Source organism: Manis javanica, chromosome 5 (genome assembly GCF_040802235.1).
Source record: "Manis javanica isolate MJ-LG chromosome 5, MJ_LKY, whole genome shotgun sequence".
NCBI classification, from domain to species: Eukaryota; Metazoa; Chordata; class Mammalia; order Pholidota; family Manidae; genus Manis; species Manis javanica.
In genome coordinates, this window is record NC_133160.1 from 35,177,059 (window position 1) to 35,196,032 (window position 18,974).

An 18,974-nucleotide genomic window follows, 5' to 3' on the forward strand; every position below is an offset into this window, starting at 1 on the left:
CACTTCCTTGTTATATTTGCTCCCATTTGTGTATATTTTGAAGCATACTTGCATCCTAGCTTATGCAAAGAAACTTTCTGGGAAGATATACTCAGAGAATCTATAGCCATTGTCTCTGACAAGTGGTTTTCCACTTTTTATTTTGCTGTATAATTTATTTTATTTTTTCATTTAATTTTACTTTTTAAACTACTTTACATTTCTTTTTTGAACTCTATGCAGCTTTTCTAAAAAAAAACTTATTAGATTATTTTTGAGCAGGAGCAGGAGGTGGGTGACGAGGAGGAGAGGAGGGCCCCGGGAGACCTCAGCACTAGGCGCACCGCCCCTGCCATCCCGGGAGTGCTGTGTGCTGAGCCCTCTGCAAGCGTCCTGGTCCGGCCGGCCCCCGGGAGCGTGGGGACACGGCCACCTCTCGGGGCGGGCTGTGGGCGGAGACGAGCCCCGCCCCGCCCGCCGCGCACCTAGGCCGTTGCCCCGGCAGCGGGCCTTGCGTGGCCGGAGCTCACAATCGGCCCTGTCTGCGCGGCGGCCACACCGCCCCCTGCGCCCACCTGGCCGCGCGCCGGCCCTCGGCTGACTCGGGGCCCATGGACACACACACACACTTCTTTGCTGCCCCGCGCGCCCGCTCGCCTGATCGGCCCAAGGGGACGCCAGGCACTCCTGAGCGCCCGGGCCGCGCTGCAGGAGCCGAGGTGGCGGCTGCGGCCTGCGCCAGGCGCGGGGAACCGGAGCCGGGGCCGCCCGCCCGCGCGCAGCAGAGGCCCCCGATCATCCCCAGCGCTGAGAGGTGAGCTTAGCACCTTGGTCCTGCCCCCTGGCCTCCCCTTTACAACTTAACCCCCACACCCCGTCAGATTATTTTTGAGTTAAAACTGAAAGGGACAGTAAAGGGTCCGGCAATGTAAAAGTGGCTTTTGGGGGGAATTGAAATCCACCCAAGTCTTGATTTATTCATAGCGAGCCGTGTTGAAGGACTTGGCCAAGGACAAGGATTATCCCTCATTTTCTATTCACATGGCCACAAGGGTACTTCTTGAAGGTATGCGTCTGGGTTTATTTATCCACCCAGTTTGTATAAATAATGAAGCAGAAGAGGCAATATCACAAACAGCAGACTTCCCCACGTGCCGCCGTACTCTCCCCACTGTTAAATTATTTAAATTAGAAGCTATTACGTACTATTTCTAAGTACGTAATGTATCCTTCTGCTCCTCTTTTTAACAAACCATCCACCGACTTCTTTGAGAAGTTGATGAACTCTATGGCTCTCTCTGGATGGGAAAATTCACCTGGACACCTCCCCACCTCCCACAGATGTCTCTACGATTTCAGAGTGATCAGACCCAAACATGACATCATGTTAAGAAATCCTGTTCTTTTCCACTATGTTTTGAAATTGCCCATATAGATGTTTAGATGAGGATTATGCCAAGGAGCCCCAGGGCCATGCTGAGATGAAGTATCCATGTTGGGGGTGTGTCTGTGTGGTGGTGCTCCTGAGGACCAGAGGTGCTACCAATTCATGAAGAGCCCAAGACAAGGAGGCAGGACTTGTTATTTCCTCCAGGGGTGAGGATCCTGGTCAGCCTTGGCAGTTGGTTGCAAAGAACACTGCTTTATCCACAGCATTTGGGGGCTTTAGCTGGGAGGGAGGTGATCCACAGAACTGGCCCATTGACAAATGAATCCATCATTGTAGCTTGAGTGGACAAGGCACATGTTGCTAATTGTATGTCAGGGATGAGAGCCCTTAGAGACAACACTGAAGTGTCTGATTAGGATGTCTCTGTCTGTACATATGAGGTGCCAGGGTAATAATAAAAACTATCCTTAAGCAGCTGCTAAAATAATACCACCAAGCCACACGGCACAGGCAGGTGGATGACTTCTGAGGCAGCTCAGGACGTATTGGGAGCCGGTTTATACACATGGTTCTAACAGCTGTGTCATCCAGTTTCCTAGTCCACCACACATTATAAACAGATTAGAGGGCAAGAGAGAGGCTACAGCAAACAGGGCTTTGAAACTGTAAGCCATGTGATGGCTGATGTCCCGGCAGCAAAGGAGGAAGAAGCACAAGGAATAAACAGCAGGCAGGAGCTGGGAAGGGGATGATAAGGCGACAGCCTGCATGTGATGGAGGTGGTCGCTCGTCTTAAGATGCTCTCTCCCCTCGCCTTCACCCAATCTCAGACTGCCCCGGGAGCTCTGAAAACGTCGTAACTACCCATAGACCAGGCTCGAATCTCTCTCCTGAATTATGTATCCTATTGCCTTGTGGGCTGTTAACTTGGCATGCCCAAGGCTTAGCCATCTGTGCTCTCTGACCAGTCTGGATCTCATCCTGAGCTTCCCCTCAGACACAGGTGTCCAGTTGCTCATACCAGAAAACTGGGAGTTTTCTTCGATTCTTTCCACTCCTCAATTCTTTCAACTTTCAGTCATCATTTATTGAGCAACTGTTTATTGAATGCCTGATATGAGTCAGGTTCAGGGTGATGGAGAAATAATGGAAATTATATATAAAGTCTTCTGTTCCATGAAGACTATATTTTAGTGGGGCAGATGCACAGTTATTGAATATATTTATATCTGCATGTCTATAGGAATGGCATAGATTCATAGAAATGTTTCATTTCATTATGAAGAAAATAAAATGAAGGGGTGATGTAACCAGCTGACTGCAACTTGAATGGTGAGAAGTGATGGCCAGTAGGAATCTGAGCAAAAAGCCCTCCAGGCAGAGGGAACAAGAAGTTCAAGAGGCAGGAATGAACTTTTGTTGCATAAATAGAAGGTCAGTGTGTCTGGAGATCACTGAACCAGTGCAATATTAGAGTGAAGTCAGGTCAGGTACAGAAGAAGGATTCTTAAGGGATCATCATGAGGAGTTTGGATTTATTCTGGTTCTGATGGAAAGCTTTTAAGAGATAGTTTGGAAAGAACTTTCTGGCATGAAAGAAATGTTCTATATCTTGAGGGGGGTTTGGGCTGCATAGATGTGTGCATTAGTGAAAACTGATGGTATGGTATATTTAATGATTATTCATATCATTATGTATTCAAAAGACCAATGAGAAAAAAGCTAAACAGATATTGAACTTTGTTTAAGGCTATGTATGTAGAGAATGTTTGCAAGCTACTTTGAAATGGATCAAAAAATAGGATGAATTAATGGATAGAGGGATACATACATAGGTATGGATAACAAAGCATCAAGGATAGGATCTCAGTGGTAGATACATGCGTATTACACATTTCTTTATGTTTAAACATAGTTATGCTAAAATGTTGGGGGTGAAGCTTGTCTGATCTTGTCTGATATACCTTTTTAAAAGATATTTCTGGGGACTGAATAGAGACTGGGTTGCAGAGGGCTGTTGTGGAAACAGAAACAAATTAGAAGGCTATGGCAAAGATTTGGCCTACTAGGACAGTTCCACTGGGAGTTGATGTCATGATATATTCGGGAGACAGAGTACAGTATCTGCTGATGGATTTAAAGCATAGAATTGGTAAAGGGAGGAAAGAAGGAAAAACGACTTCTAGTATTTCAATCTGAGGAGGTGTGTGGATGGTGATGCCATTCTCAGAAATGGGAGAACTGGAGGAGGTCAAGGTGAGATCAAGCATTCAGCTCTGGACATGTTACTTTTTAGATATGCATTAGACATCCACACGGGGTTGAAAAGGTGACAGGTGGATAACTCTGGCTTAGGGAGAGCCAGAGATAGCTGTGTTTGTTTGAGAGTGAACAGTCAGCAGCTGTAAATTGGGATGAAGTCCATGAGATGGGATGAGATCATGGGGAGTGTGTGAGCGTAGAGGAGGGTCCTGAGGGTCTACTGTTAGCAACCTAACAATTAGGCTTCTGGGGAAGGGGGGGTGACCAGCAAAGGAGAATGAGAAGGAGGTAGGAAGGAAACAGGCAATGGAGATGCTAGGGCTGCCCAGAGGAACACAAAGAAGGAGTGAGTGGCCAACAGTGCCACTCACTGGCCACAGGGAATGTAGGTGAGGGAGCAGGGCTGCAGTGGGAAGAAGATGGTACAGTTTCGTTCCCATAAGATGAAATTTTTCTGTAAATGACACTCAGCTAACTAGCTTGTGCTACATTAAGGTGGGGGGAGGGATATATTTACTTATGCAACCATACACGTTAAAGTGGTGGGTGAATTCCAGCACAGCTGAGTCCTGAGTGCGACTGCTGCCTTCAGCCTGAGCCTCTCTCTGAGTCTTCGTTCATTACAGGCCGTTTCATGACAGCCAAGACAGCTGCCTGCAGCTGGAGACCCTCACCGTACGCTTAACTGCTACAGCAAAAAGAGTGGTCTTTCCATTTCATGTTTACTTCCACAGAAAGGTCCTGTAGGATGCTGACCAGCTGAGCATATGCTGGGACGTTCACTAGCCAGGGAGGGGACTCAGTCCGGCTAAGCCTGGGTCTCATTCCCATCGCAGGGGATAGAAGGGGCAGCCCCATCGAAGATGCTAGGGGTGGAAGCTTGCTTGGTCTTACCTGATCTACATTTTTTAAAGATTTTCCTGAGGACGGAATAGAGAAAGGAACTTAGAGGGCCATTGTGGACGCAGACAAATTGGAAGGCTGTGGCAATGATTTGGCCTAGGACAGTTGTTCCCCAAAAGAGTTTCCAGCATGATGGGTTCTTTTCCCAGAAAACGGGAAAAAAGAAAAACAAGTTGGATATACCTTACATGGCTGACTTCTCAATTCAAAAGATTGTTTATCCATAAATAACAAAAGGAGATACATAGAATTAACAATGAAAAGCATTTATGAGATATTTATGAATATTCATATTTGTGAAAATTTCCAGCTGTCTCTCAACTATTCACCTACCTCATTCCCATTTAAGAAACACAGGAAGCCTCCATCATGTCTCTGATATCTCACAGAGCCCCGTAGATTCCCGCACCTCAGCCTTCTACGTGTTTTACTAAAACCTGTATGGTCTCTACATAGTAGGGGGCATGCTGTACAGAGACATAGAATAGGAGCTGAAGTCCTTACCTTGGCAATTTACCTTCCTTCTCCATGGGTAAAATGTGAAGGCTGTGTCAAGGAAGGAATATTAAATGAGGTAACAAGAAAACTGCATAACAAGGCCAGTGTTCATTACAAGGGGAGATTTGTTTTGAAATATTTTAATTTCATGCTAGCTGAATATTTTTTGTACTTTTATGTAACTTATGCTTTCATGAAATCATTGCAATAAATTACAGTAATAATGTTCCATAAGAAACAGCCTGTCTTCTTAGGGAAGGCATATATTATTAGTAGTATTTAATCAAAGTAAAGATGACAAAATTAATTCTGAGTTGTATGTTTTTGTTTCTGCTGCTATATTTTTTATTTTGGTCCAGAAAAGCATTTTTAAGAAGCTGATGAAGTATGGCTTTAGCAGATAAGAGACTTGAGAACTTGCAGATCTACAAAGTTCTTCAATGTGTTCGGAACAAAGACAAGAAGCAGATAGAGAAGCTAACCAGGCTTGGATACCCCGGGCTAATCAATTTCACAGAACCCGTCAGCGGACACAGTGCTCTGCACTTAGCCTCTGTTTCCAATGACATCGATATGGTCAGCTTTCTCCTTGACCTTGGTGCTCACCCGGATGTGCAGGACAGGATGGGCTGTACTCCGACGATGAGGGCCGCAGAACTGGGCCATGAATTGTCCATGGAAATATTAGCCAAGGCCAAGGCTGATATGAGGATAGTTGATAATGAAGGAAAAGGTAAAAATCCCAACATTCTATTTCACAGATGCAATTCACCTGGTGGCCAGAAATCTGTGCAGAGGACATTTTGCTTTCTGACTGTACATGTGAATTACTCATGGTTTTAAGGGAAAGACCAGATTCTCACTCCTGCATCTAAGGACTCACTCCCCCCATAATTTGAAAACGATATAGGGCTATCTTAGGGAAAGTAGTACTGAGAGTTTTCTCACTTAGGAAGAAAATTAGAATTAGATTAATCTGCATTTGGGGTTTTTTTTCCAGGTATGGAGAATTTTCAACACATGTATCACTGTGATCATAACCATGTATTATAAAATATGAATTCTTACTTAGAACAAAAGGTGAGGTAGAGCATTTCTTACTCTTTTCCACATTTTAGAACCTCAAGTAGTACTAGACTCAGGATTCCTGTCCCCTCTCAGTAGCAGTCTGATGGAGGAAGGAGGTGCATTTGGGGCTTTGTAGGACTTAAGTAGACTCTGAAAGAAACTCTAATTTCCTGGGGTTATTTTAAGTGTATTTGGAAATACGGCTTGAAACTTGAGACAGGGCATTTACATGACTTCAGGTGAGACAGTCGTACTTCTCAATGCTGTTCTCCTTTATCCCGTCTCAGGTCCACAGTCTGGGAACTTCTTGTCCAATTTAAGGTTCCAGCAGGAGGTGACACAGCCTCATGAAAATCACTAAGAAATTTACCACCAGGCCTAATATAAATCAGTAGATGTAGTCAGTTGTTCCAAAGAGTTGCTTCAAGTGCAAAGCCGTTATCAGTCCTACATTGGAGACCTAAATCCCATTTTATTATGTTAATGATTTCTGCCAGGAACAAAATCTGCTTTTGTCATTTTCTCCAGACTTAGTATTTGATAAGTGACTTGCTTCAAAGAAAAGGAAGAATTATTTGATTACTTAATGGTATCACATAACAAAATAAACTTCAGATGCACTCATAGGTCAAATGTCTTTTAAAATGTTAAATTCTGGGGGGAAATAAAAGCCTCTCAAAAGGCTATAGAATATCATTTCCCAAAGTGTGTTCCATGACCCCTTAGTCCCTGGGATGTTGATAAGGGCTACATTCAAAATTGGTTTCACTGTCAAATTCATTAGAGAAACACTGGATAAAACAAATGCAGACATGTTGATTTCACATTTGTCAGAAAGACTAAAGACAGTGACATTTTCCATATTCTCTTCATGAAATAGTTTTTCCTTATGGCATCTTATATACCTGGAGTTTTGTGGAATATACTTTGGGAAACCACTGTAATGGAGAACACTTTACCTCCTTGAGTTTGAAACAGAGATATAAATCACAAAGAAAAATTGAGAAATTTTGTGGCATGAAAATCTAAAATTGTGAAATTAAAGCTAAGCTGTCATTTCTTTATTATCTGGGAAATGGGTCAGTCAATAATTTTCATGTGGTATAATATTTCTAGTGTATATTTTTTGCCTAGTTTCATTAACAGGTGCCTTTCCTTTCTTTCAGCACCCGTTTTTGCTTAAGTCATGTTTCTTGTTAGCTACTGTACCTCTTTTAAAGAAGCCTCTGTCTAGAGGGAGGCCATTACAAAGTCAGTGTGGAACTTGGCTGTCGTTTACTTGACTTCTTCTGCAGAATTATAAGAATACAACGGATCTGGAGTACACTTTTAATATGCATTATTTCAAGGCCACGTATGTCAGAAGTCCTGGGTGTGGAGAGTGCCTCTCTTCAGTGGAACAAAACAATTTGCCAGAATGGCAGAGCTACTCGCCATCTACTTTTTCTTCTCAACGGTTACTCTGCTGATAGCCTGTTTCATAGACACTCAGCCAGTCTGCGCATTTCATTATATACTACTATCTCCTTTGCCACTCTGCAGTTTCAGAAGGAACAGAGTGACTCCCACCAGTAGCCCTCTGGGACACACAGTCCTACACATTTCCACAAGGGATGCCTAAGGTATAGACTGCAAGATGCCAAATACTGGGGTGGACGGGTTCACATACTGGCCCTCAGATTCTTTCCTAAACCAGGTCCTATCATATTTGTTTGTGTCTGTTTTCTAACTCTTATCAGAGGTTGAGTTTTTTTGTTTGTTTCTGTCTTGGTTTCAGAGGGAAAACCAAGGCAGGTATATGTCTTTGCTCAACCACCTTCAACTAGCTAATTGTGGATTTTAAAATTATTCATTTTTCCTTCCTGACTCAAATATGTAGAAAGTATGAAGTACTCTTTGGGAATTCTATTTTTCTACAGGTATTTTGTTTTACTGCATTTTACCTACTCAGAGGCATTATCGCTGTGCTCTGATTGCCCTGGAACATGGCGCTGACATCAACAATTCTTCCTATGAAGGAAAGCCAGTATTCCTTAGAGCTTGCGAAGAAGCCCATGATGTTAAAGACGTGTGCCTGACATTTTTGGAAAAAGGAGCCAATCCAAATGCTATCAACTCAGTATGACTATTCCTGTGATTATAAATATTCTTTATTATCAATTATAGAATTGTATTAATTTTTGCATTGATATATGGTAAAAGTATCCCATTCGCCTATAGACTGTTCATTTATATTCAAAATGCTTTAAGATATACTTCCATTGTCTTTATATTGCCATAGCTCCAGTGCATTTCCTAATTATATTTGGAAATCGGTATTTATTATGCATAATAAAAAAGATAGTAATAAAAGATCATTATAGGAAATAAAAAAGATATCAATGATGCCTAATAAAAATTATCTTCTTAGAAAGAAAATAATGTAGTTCTGCTGTCTCTATTCATTTTGCTTCCTCTCCTCATTTGGCTAATTTTATTGAGTTTTCTTATCTTTTAATTGCCATTTTCAGACCATCAAAAGATTTTCTTCTCATTAGAAAATACCCATAATCTAGTTTCAGTATATACTTTATCCCTTTTTCTCCATTTTGGTTTTCTTTCTTTGCAAGAAAGGCATTTTCTAGCTTGATTTTCTCACAGAGACATCTGGGGTGACCTTGACACTGATTTTGAAATTCTACATTTTGGACATGGTCCCGGCTTCATTTGTCATATTTGTTACATGAAACTGATAAAAATGTAGAAAAGTAAATATGTCACTCTGAATCTAAGGCCAATTTAGACCATCTTTATTTTGTTTAATATGCCAGGAACTAACAGCATTTGATCTGTTTCATGCCTAGGTCACAGGCCGCACGGCTTTAATGGAAGCATCAAGAGAAGGAGTGGTAGAACTAGTTCGAGGGATATTGGAAAGAGGAGGTGAAGTGAATGCATTTGACAATGACCGACATCATGCTGCACATTTTGCTGCCAAAGGAGGCTTTTTCAATGTAATAACCTGTTCTTTGCTTTAGAATTTATTGCTGAAAATTTTCCATTTCCTCAAAATTTTTAAATATCGTGTAGGTGATACAATTTTTTCTGAGTTACCATCTTGATTTCCCTAAATAATTCTAAAAACTGTATTTTATACCAAACATTATTTTTGAAAAAATATTCTAGCTCTTAATTGTTTTATCTGCTTTGTTAATTTATTCATTTAAGATGACTAATAATGTTTTTTCTGTCTTAACTACGATAATTTAAAAGTTTAGCTAACCAGGACTACTTTATTTTACGCCTCCATTACACATTAGCATCTTCAAAATATGGTCTGATCTAATTGTGGGGAGAATAATGCTAACATGCTCTCATCTCTTTGATTTTTGTGTGCAGATGACTCACCTAAATTTTAAATTCTAAGTCTTTCTAGACATAGGCATATCAGCAAAGGATTATCTCATAGGTACAGGACATTGTAGAAATAAAATTAGAACCAGTGCTATCATATTTTTTAAAATTCTGGATTACATTTCTTTACTCAATTTTCTTTGAGTTTTAACAAATCATCTTTCTCTTTTGTCAGTCTCTTCCTGGCAATAAAAGTATGTGTCACAACAGAAATCACATTTGATCCATTTTTACTTTTTATGACTGTATAGGGAGCTCATTCCCTATCGCTCCAAAATAAAGAATCTGCTCTCCTGATAATGTTTGCCATAGACCGATGCTTTCTAAAATTGCCTAGATTCACCAACTTGGTGGTGCCCGGTTGAGTACAGTTTTCTGTACTCGAGATGACTGTTGTTTGATAGAACTTTTGGCAATGTTGGGAATGTTCTATATCTGTGCTGCACGATACACTACAATGCAGGAGCCACATGTGGCCTTGGAGTACTTTGAATAGGGCCAATGAAACTAAGGAACTGAATTTTTACAATTCATTTTCTATTTAATTCATTTGTTTCATTTTAAATAGCCACACGGGGCTAACATGTATTGGACAGCACAAGCTTACGTGCCTGTATTTACTCAGTAAATGTATATTCCTCTTCTACAGTATCCACTCTTTATTTTGCAGATACTGAAGCTGCTTTTTGCCTATAATGGAGACATGGGGCTGATTGCAATGAATGGGAACACACCACTTCATTATGCTGCCATGGGCGGTTTTACTGATTGCTGTAAATACATAGCTCAGCGAGGTAAAATTGCCTAGCAATTTTATGCTTAAAGTATCTGTAATTTACTCGTTTCATAGAGAACAGAGAATTTGGGCCTGTCACTTGTCAGTTAAGTGAGCCAACTTCACTCATAGATACAAAAAGAAACTGGAAATTTTTTTTCTTAATCTGCCTTCTGTTAAATCATGAATCTGGGTTTAGAAGCAACGAAAACCCATTTTTACAAATATTTTTGGGTTTGGGTTGAACATTTAAAGAAGATTTTTCATGAGTCAACCAATTATTAAAATACTTAGAGTTATTAAACTCCTTAAAGAAGTGTCAACATCAATCTAAAGAAGGGCAAACACCAGAAACCACATCGTTTAGTCTGAGTTATTTTATTTAAAAAAATATTCTGTGTGTCAAGTGCAAAGATAACTCTTCTGGATCACTTGAGATTATGGGGGAAATATTTTGAGAAACAGGAAATAAAATGAAGATTTTCATAGAAAATTTGAAATGTAAGTAAGTGTTTAGATTTTCCTGTAGCTTTTAAGTAACTTTGTGAATTTACGAATATAAGCTATGTTATGGATAGCTTACCGTGTTCCTTAAAATGATAATCTTAGCTAAATTTAAGGATATGGATCAATTTGGTGTTAATTCCATGCTAATTGAATGTACATTGAAAGTTCTTAACTGTTTTTTTAGAGATGGAACTGCATTCTGCTGGACTTTATGGGAGTGGGTTTCTCCCCACCCCAGTTTATGAGAAATAGGCAAGAACTCAAAGTCCAACAACTTTTCAATAATAGACTTTTAAATTTAGTTAACCAAATTAAATTTTAATTTAATCTTAACTTTTGTTCTAGAAAGAGCAGAGAAAGTGGTTTTGTTTTTCTGTCCTCAACACAGGCACAGCATTTTAAAGGCACCAGGACCTAGAGATCCTGTACTGTAACCACTAATATTATAAATAAGACTAGTCTGCCTGCATAATTCGAAGTGTAGTAATGGATCCACCTTAATTTTCTATAACTTATACAAAGCTCATACTCTTTCCCCATCCCCCAAAGTAATACTTCTAGCAAATAGAAACTATAAATGCAATTTTTGCCTTCACAAACCATCTCATCAGTCTTCTCAAATCTGTCACTCAGACATTATTCTGACATTTCATTTTGAACATTGTGCTATTGCTACAAACTAAAGATCTGCCCAAATTGAGACAAGCTTCTTTGACTTTAACATGTTGACTGCTTTCCAACTGGGACAAACATCACGAAGCGTATAGTCTGTCATTCATGTATGTACTCCCGGGAGAAGTCATTGAAAGCAAACTGAGAAGCAAGGGGCCAGAGCTTGGGCCATGACAAAGGCCCTGCTCAGTGACACAGAAGATATATGTTCCTGGCAGAATCATAGGAATGGACTGTGTTTCTAAAATAAATGTCTGAAGATGTGGGGGACACTGCAGCATGTCGGGAAGGACAACCACGTCACCAGATCATATGTGGGTGGTCCAATTCCAGAGCAGAAGTGTTAAAGTTACTTTTCCACTTGCAGAATCTGAAAGGCCGTTAGAGCAGCAAGAAACCATTAGCAATGAAATGCTTGTTTCTGAGTACACTCCCTGGCTCTAATCTCTTCCATACTTTCATGTAAGGTATACTTTTCCCACTTTAAACTATCTTCCTCGATATGCTCTTCTTTTGCTCCAGTCCTGTTACTGGAGCAACTTACAAGTCAGTGTAAGCAGCGTGAGCACCGCATCCAGGGCAGAGGAGGCGATTGGGGTAGCTCTCCTCCTGGGCCTCTGGTCCCCAGCTTCTACAGCACCAGTCTCCTGAAGGTTGGGTCTCTTAACCACAGAAGAATATAAATCACAAAGGGAATGAATAGACCTTTATTTACTAATTATAGAGGAGGAGACAAAAGTCCTAAGTCAAAAGGAGAGGAAAAATCCTTCAGATCTTCAAGCTGGGATGTTGGAGTCTTTTATTTGCATAAAGGTTTCTAACTAGGAGGAAACTAGGAGTAGAAGCAGGCAAGACAAAGTAGCTTTAAAGTTTTAGCTCCTTAGTGCCAGGGTATTATGGAAGGAGTGGCTTGGGAGAATACAGATAACCCCCCAGGCAACCTGAACAAGCAAAAAAGCTAAGTAAAAATGGCATACTTGTAATTACTATGGAATTACACTTTCAAGACCAGTCTCAAGGTCCCTTTCTCAATAAGTCACTTGTCTTAAAACTGTCTAATATAAAAATTTTAAAATCCTTTTTTATTCCAATATTCTTTTTGAGTTTTTCTCTCACAGGTCATGTAACCAGCTTTAGAATAAAATTTTAAATTATTGACAATACGAAAGGAAGGATTAATCTTGACAGCACTGGTGATTAATTTTCTTTTTGACAAGGAATAATATTATAAAGTGTTGAAAGGGCATGTTTATTTTTTAATACAACTGCTTATGTTTTAGTTGCCAGAGATGCTGATTGGGCAGCAGTCTCTTTTGATTAAGTGATGTTGGCAGAGTAACAAGAGCCTTCTAGATTCAAAACACTAGGAAGAGTTTCTTTAGTCTGATTTATTTATATACACAATGGATTTTTAATGTCTCAAGACACTTAATACAGACAACATAGCCCTTCTAGTATCACTAATAGACTCTCCTGATGAGTTCAGAAAACTTTATTTGGAGAGTACTAACATATAATGTTAGTCTCATCATTTTAAGTAAAGGACCAAAAAGGAAAAAGAATTTTAATGTCTAACTTGCACCAATAAAATACTGGAATCCTTTCAGATTGATGACCAAATTACTTATTCTTCTCTTAGGTTGTTTACATGACCTCACCACAAAACAGCAGCTCAACATAAATTACATTAATTTCATGGAGCAAACAAAATATAGTTTAAGATTGTGTACAAATTTAGTCAGAATCATTCACAAAGCAGCAGCTGTTGTTCAGCATCCCGAGTTCCTAAATCCCTACATAAGATATCTGAATTCAATTTGCTTCCAAATTCAAATGTCACCCTTATTCTTTTCCTGATTAGATGAAGTCTCCTTAGCAAGTATCCCAGTATGACATTTGTTTCAAAGAACTATAGGGATTAATGTCCCAGTCCTTTGGGGGCATATCTCCCTCAGAATCTACCAAAGTGAAGCTCACAGAGAAAAAAAAAAAATCACAGCTTAATTTGCAATTATAATAGTTAAAACAGGTTCATTGTTTTATATGAACAATTTGGGGACAAACTTCAGAGTAATCACTCAAAATTAAGAAAACAGGTGAATGTGATTTGTAGAACCATGTGGATGCCTGAGGACCCTTCATAATAATGGCACTTCTTGTTTTAGGATGTGAGCTGAAATGGAGGAATTTAAACCACAAAACACCCAGGGCTTTGGCTAAGGAAGGCGGCTTCAAAGCGGCAAGCAAAGAAATTCGGCGGGCGGAGAGAATCGCTGATAAACTAGCAAGGCCAGGAGCCAAAAATCCCAATCCACTTTGGGCCCTTAGACTTCATGATTGGTCAGTAGAACGTGAGGCTTTCCTTTGGGAAGCCTTTTCGCTTGTGGATAGGGGCGATGGGACAGTCAGCAAGGAGGACTTTGTGATGACCCTGGAGGAGAGGCAAGAGTTCGTGACCTCAGAACAGCTGGCTGCAGTCGCTCAACTTCATGAAAAAATCCTGGGAGCTGGGGTCAACATTAACGATTTTTTCAAAGGAACCAAATACTTAAGCAAGTCTTTTGTCTTGGGATCCTATAGGCCTAAGAAAAAGAAAAAAGGGATGGCCAAAAAAGCAAAGAAAGGCACGTTTGTTTTACCCCTCCCAGTCTGCATCATCCCAGACCACGTGTTTCCACACTGGAGCAATGGTGGGCCACCCTATTACATGATTGACACCTGCAAGAACGTAACTGACTGCAGCCGGTTTAATAGAGATCACCCGCCAGAACATCCCATTCAGGATGACTTGGCTTGGTACATTGATGACTCAGGGAAGGTATTTTCAAACATTAATTTCATCACCAAGGCGGGAGACCTGGCTTCTCTGAAAAAGGCATTTGAGTCAGGAATGCCTGTGGATATACAGGATAATTACTACAAAACACCGCTAATGACGGCATGTGCAAGTGGAAACATAGAAGCAGTCAAGTTTCTTCTTGAAAAAGGGTATGTTTTCTGGTTGACGGAAGCTTAAATTTTCATGTCTTCACATTGCAAAGAAGGGAAAGGGAGGTTTATATACATTCATCTGCAGAACTCTCCTAGTAGCAGAAAGTGCTTCATTCCTGAAGTCCAGGTCACAGACAGCTGATACGTGGGTACCCAGGCTAATGGGAATATAGAAGTGGTGTGTACACAAAGATAGTTCTTCAGTAACCACTGTGCACAAAGTGAAGGCCAAGAAGTTTTCACTCTGGGAGTAGAAGCAGCCTTCTGAATGGGTAACTCTAGCCTCCCGAGACAATTTAATTTGGTCTCAGGCTCTACCTAAATGATGTGGAGTCACTTTTTCTTTTATTTTAAATTAAAAAATTATCTTTTTTTGTAGTGAGAATAACCTCTACCCTCTTAACAAATTTGCATATACAGTTCAGTATTAACTAGCAATATTAATAATATTAATATTATTCACAATATTATACAGCAGGTCTCTAGAACATATTCATTTAACATTGAGGTGCTTTTTCATCTGCCTCTTTTGTGTGCCCCAAAAAATTCAAATAAGCAGTGTGGTGGCCATAAATTAGAAAAAGAACATTCAGTGTTTCATTCCTTCTTTCAGAGGGAGCAGTCTTTTCCTTGGTTCATTTGTAAAAATATCTAAAATATCAAAGCATGACATTTTGATTTAACTTTCTAATCTAAAGCAGGTGCTCAGGTTTAATTTCTTTTTCTACCATAGCTGAATAACCTGGTAAGTTTCTTAACCTTTTTGTACCTCAGTCTTCTCACATTTACATGGTGCTCAGCTCACAGAATTTGTTGAAGATTAAATGAGTTAAAATACATAGAGCACATGCTAGCACAGTAACTGCATACTTGATATAAAGGGTATTGTTATTACTGCCATGTTTGTTTAATATCAAAAAAGGATTCAAATTTGTATATTATGAAGAGGGAGTATAAAGTAACTAATGAGAATTTGAACTTTGGGGTGGTGAATTTTTAAAAAGGATTACAATTTTAAATAATGCATTATACTGCCTAGAATTTTAATAATGAAAGTGCATTTAAAATTCATAACTTAGAGAAAATAGATACAAAATGGAATAATGTAACATTTATATTTCCTGTCAGTTTTTATCTTCCTTTGATGCAATTTTGTACTTTTCCTTGGCCGTAACCTTTGCAAAAATTGCAACCCCTAGGATTGAATGGCCTTTTAAAACTAAAAGAACACATATACATAAAGAAAGTTAAAGCTGTGAGATAATGCAGAACACGAGTCAAGAAAAATTATGGCCCAGCTTTTTACTCAGAGCTTCCCTGGTTTATAGATGAAAACCTCTCTAAAACATAGAAAATCTTACTTTGCAATTTTAGCTTCTGGTGCTTGGGACAACCCATATTTTTATCTTGTGCTTCTACCTCATTTTATAGGGCTAACGTGAACGCAAAAGATAATTTTCTGTGGACTCCTCTTCATTTTGCATGCCATGCAGGACAACAAGATATTGTTGAGCTTCTTGTTAAATCTGGAGCCATGATAGATGCATTGTCAATCAACAACTCAACTCCTTTAAGTAGAGCCATTGAGAGCTGTAGACTTGATACTGTAAAATATCTACTTGACATTGGTGCTAAATTCCAGCTGGAAAATAGAAAAGGTATATGTTCATGTTACCAATGGTTAGGGTTGGACAAGGAGAATTTATTTTAGATTCCAAACCTCTTCTTAGTCTAGTCTTGTAGGAACATCTTTTCCCCAAGCTACCGCTGCAAACACAAGTCTGAGTTAAATGTCAGAAGTTTCTTATATTCAGTGCTTCTCAAATCATTGGTGTGAAAGGACCAGTTTTTTATGTTTGCAATAGTTGTAGACTGATAGTTTTGGAAAATGCAATAAAAAGTAATTTACTAGAAAAATGAAGTGGAAAAAAAACATGAAATAGAAACTCCAACTTTTTTTGATCATTAGATTAAAATGCCAAAAAATTCTTCTATCAATTACTATAAAAATGTCTAAACACTTACTCTTAATTTTCTGTACTTATTTCATTGTAGCCCAATAACCATGTTTGTGAACTCGAACCAGTTTGTAGATCACATCCTGAGTTACACTGTTATAACTGCCAGTTCCTAATAATTGGCATAGTTTAAAAACCATAGACTTTGGGTTCTTTCTAAAGCTAGATAAAGTAATTCCTCAATTGAGGTTCTCTCTAGGAGGCAAATGGAGGCCTACCTGTGTTGTAAATATCACACATGAAGAATAAATAAAAGTTGAATCTTTGACCTTCTTGCTTAGAGGTGTTATTTTCACATAGTGGAACCCATTGCTTCCTTTTGATCTGAGAATGCATTAATATTTCTGGCCACCTCAGGCTTCCTCTAAGTCATGGGTTGCTCTGTTAGGCCTACTGAATATATTACAGTTGTCATAAATACCCAGCCATCTGCATAGAGCACTGTGACCACTTTCCCAGGCCTTTTTGAATATACCTCCTTAAATCACAGAAAGGGGATGATAATATAAAACTGTCACATAACAGGAAATGGTCATAATGTGTGCGAAAAAAATCATCATTCAAATACTCAAATGCATCCTATCAATATTTCCTGTCAACTTTTTAAGAAGCATGCTCCAAAGAAAATTAACAAGAAAAAGTCGTTTTGCTAGTAAATGGCCCTTGAACTTGGAATTTTAGAGCTGGGTCTATCTTAGAGAATGTTTGATCTAGCTCTGTGACCTTACACATACCATTTGCAGAATTCACTCATACTATCACATGCTCTAGGCTGATGTACTAGATGTTCCTATGTGGTTTATTATTTCACAGTTTACTGTAACTCGATTTTTTCTTAACAGGTCATAGTGCTATGGATATTGCAGAGGCATATGCTGACTACAGAGTAATTGGTTTGATTAAAGAAAAGCTAGATAACTTGCCAAAACCAACAGAAAATAAAAAACTGAAAGGCAAGCCACCTCTTAAAATGAAGAGCAAAGGCCCTGAAATTAAGAAAAAAGAGGTGAGAAAAGCAAGTGGTCCCACATTAGTGATTCAAACTTCTTAAAAACTTGTTTGGGTTGGGAGTGGGTGCTTGGCAATGGCGTTGTTTACATATTTGTACACAGCATGAGCAAATAATATGGAATCAATCTATATTTTCAGCAACATTTTGCAATACTTTCAAAGAAATCTAGCAAGGAAAGTCCCATCACTGAAAAGTCTAAAAAGTGCTCATGGCAAGCAGAGTCCACATTAAACCAAGTTGGTTCAGCCAACTACAACTAGAATTTTGAAAAAAAGAACAAGTATTGGGTATGCATATATGTGGTCCTATATTAAAAAGATTTAATGTCCCAAACAGGGAAGAAGGGTATGAGGAATGAAGTAAAGCATGATTTTCCTTCATTTTGGTCTTTAATAGTTCATTACCCACCTTACTATAACCCTAGCAAGGAATTTTAATGACTACCACCAAACTGTGAAATATGGGGCCACTTGTAAGTTGGATATCCTGAAAAATGATTGTAGAGGGTTTTGAAGGCACAAAACTGACTATTCCTGGTAAATGGGAGTGATCTGTGTACCTCTAATCTACCCGCAGAAGGTTAAGATAGTTGTCCATGGGGATTACTGAGATACCAAGACTTTGATAATTAGCCGGGAAGCCCAAGTGCTTTTCTAGGCTGGATGTTTCCTTTAGGTAACAGAAGGGTCCTTGGAGATTCTTGGCAGACAAAGGGCTGGGAATGAAATTCAAAAAGGAAAAGCTTTAATATTATCAAGTTGGAAAGAGTTGGAGAAATGTAGGTGGGAGGAAGTGGACAGGGTAAGGGATTGTAGGCAGACAGTAGAGAGTAATAAACGTGGAGGACAGCAGTTAGGTTGGACAGAGGTGAGGGAGGGTCAATCAGCTGAAGATCCAACTGCAAACATCATTATCATTTTAGCAGGAATACATTCTTCTGATTAATGAATGGCCACAGGCCAAGGACTTAGGTGACTTGTAATTAAGTAGAGTGAAACCAGGCAAACTAATTATGTCTCCCCCACTCAAAGTAGTGGTAATATTCTATTTCATTTCAAATTATTTGTATAGTAGCATTCTTAGGGGTTTTTTTTTTATGGCACCAGGGTAAGATGTAGAACAACAAATAATATTAGAAAATATATACAGGGTTTTTCAATTGATAGTTTTTTCTCATTCCCAGGAACCCCTTTCAACAACTTATACTGTACCAACTATATCAGAGGAAAAGAAAATGCATAAGGATAATGTGGGTTATCTCAACTCGTTGATTACCAGAGGTTATACCAAGAAAGTGGATATCACATTTATTCCACAGAGGGTAAGAACTTGGGAAAGACCTTTATAACATGGTATAAACTCATAATGTCACCTTTCAAATACTTTTTATGTAAAGCATGTAAACAAATGTCCAAAGGCTATCTTTCATAGTCACTATTTGAAGGTGTCCTTTATTAGATCCTGTTACTTCTAACTCAGTAAGTTGAACTTATTTACCTCCCAATA

The 18,974-nt window shown here is 39.3% G+C and overlaps 1 protein-coding gene across 9 annotated transcripts in view; it reads left to right on the forward strand.

Annotated features, from left to right (window-relative positions):
• The first annotated feature begins 379 nt into the window (after window positions 1-379).
• ANKEF1 (ankyrin repeat and EF-hand domain containing 1) overlaps window positions 380-18,974 on the forward strand; it is a 38,257-nt gene continuing 19,662 nt past the window's right edge. Inside the window, exons 1-9 of one of the 9 annotated variants that reach the window (XM_073236933.1) lie at window positions 380-793; window positions 5,392-5,765; window positions 8,020-8,219; window positions 8,944-9,093; window positions 10,164-10,287; window positions 13,613-14,435; window positions 15,870-16,096; window positions 17,299-17,462; window positions 18,652-18,789. In XM_073236933.1, coding sequence (XP_073093034.1) covers window positions 5,420-5,765; window positions 8,020-8,219; window positions 8,944-9,093; window positions 10,164-10,287; window positions 13,613-14,435; window positions 15,870-16,096; window positions 17,299-17,462; window positions 18,652-18,789 — 2,172 coding nt within the window. In that variant the 5' untranslated portion in view covers window positions 380-793; window positions 5,392-5,419. Of the gene's footprint in view, window positions 794-5,391; window positions 8,234-8,943; window positions 9,094-10,163; window positions 10,288-13,612; window positions 14,436-15,869; window positions 16,097-17,298; window positions 17,463-18,651; window positions 18,790-18,974 lie in introns of those variants that run through there. The other 8 variants (XM_037017414.2, XM_017674184.3, XM_073236936.1 and 5 more) reach the window with 8 other exon arrangements.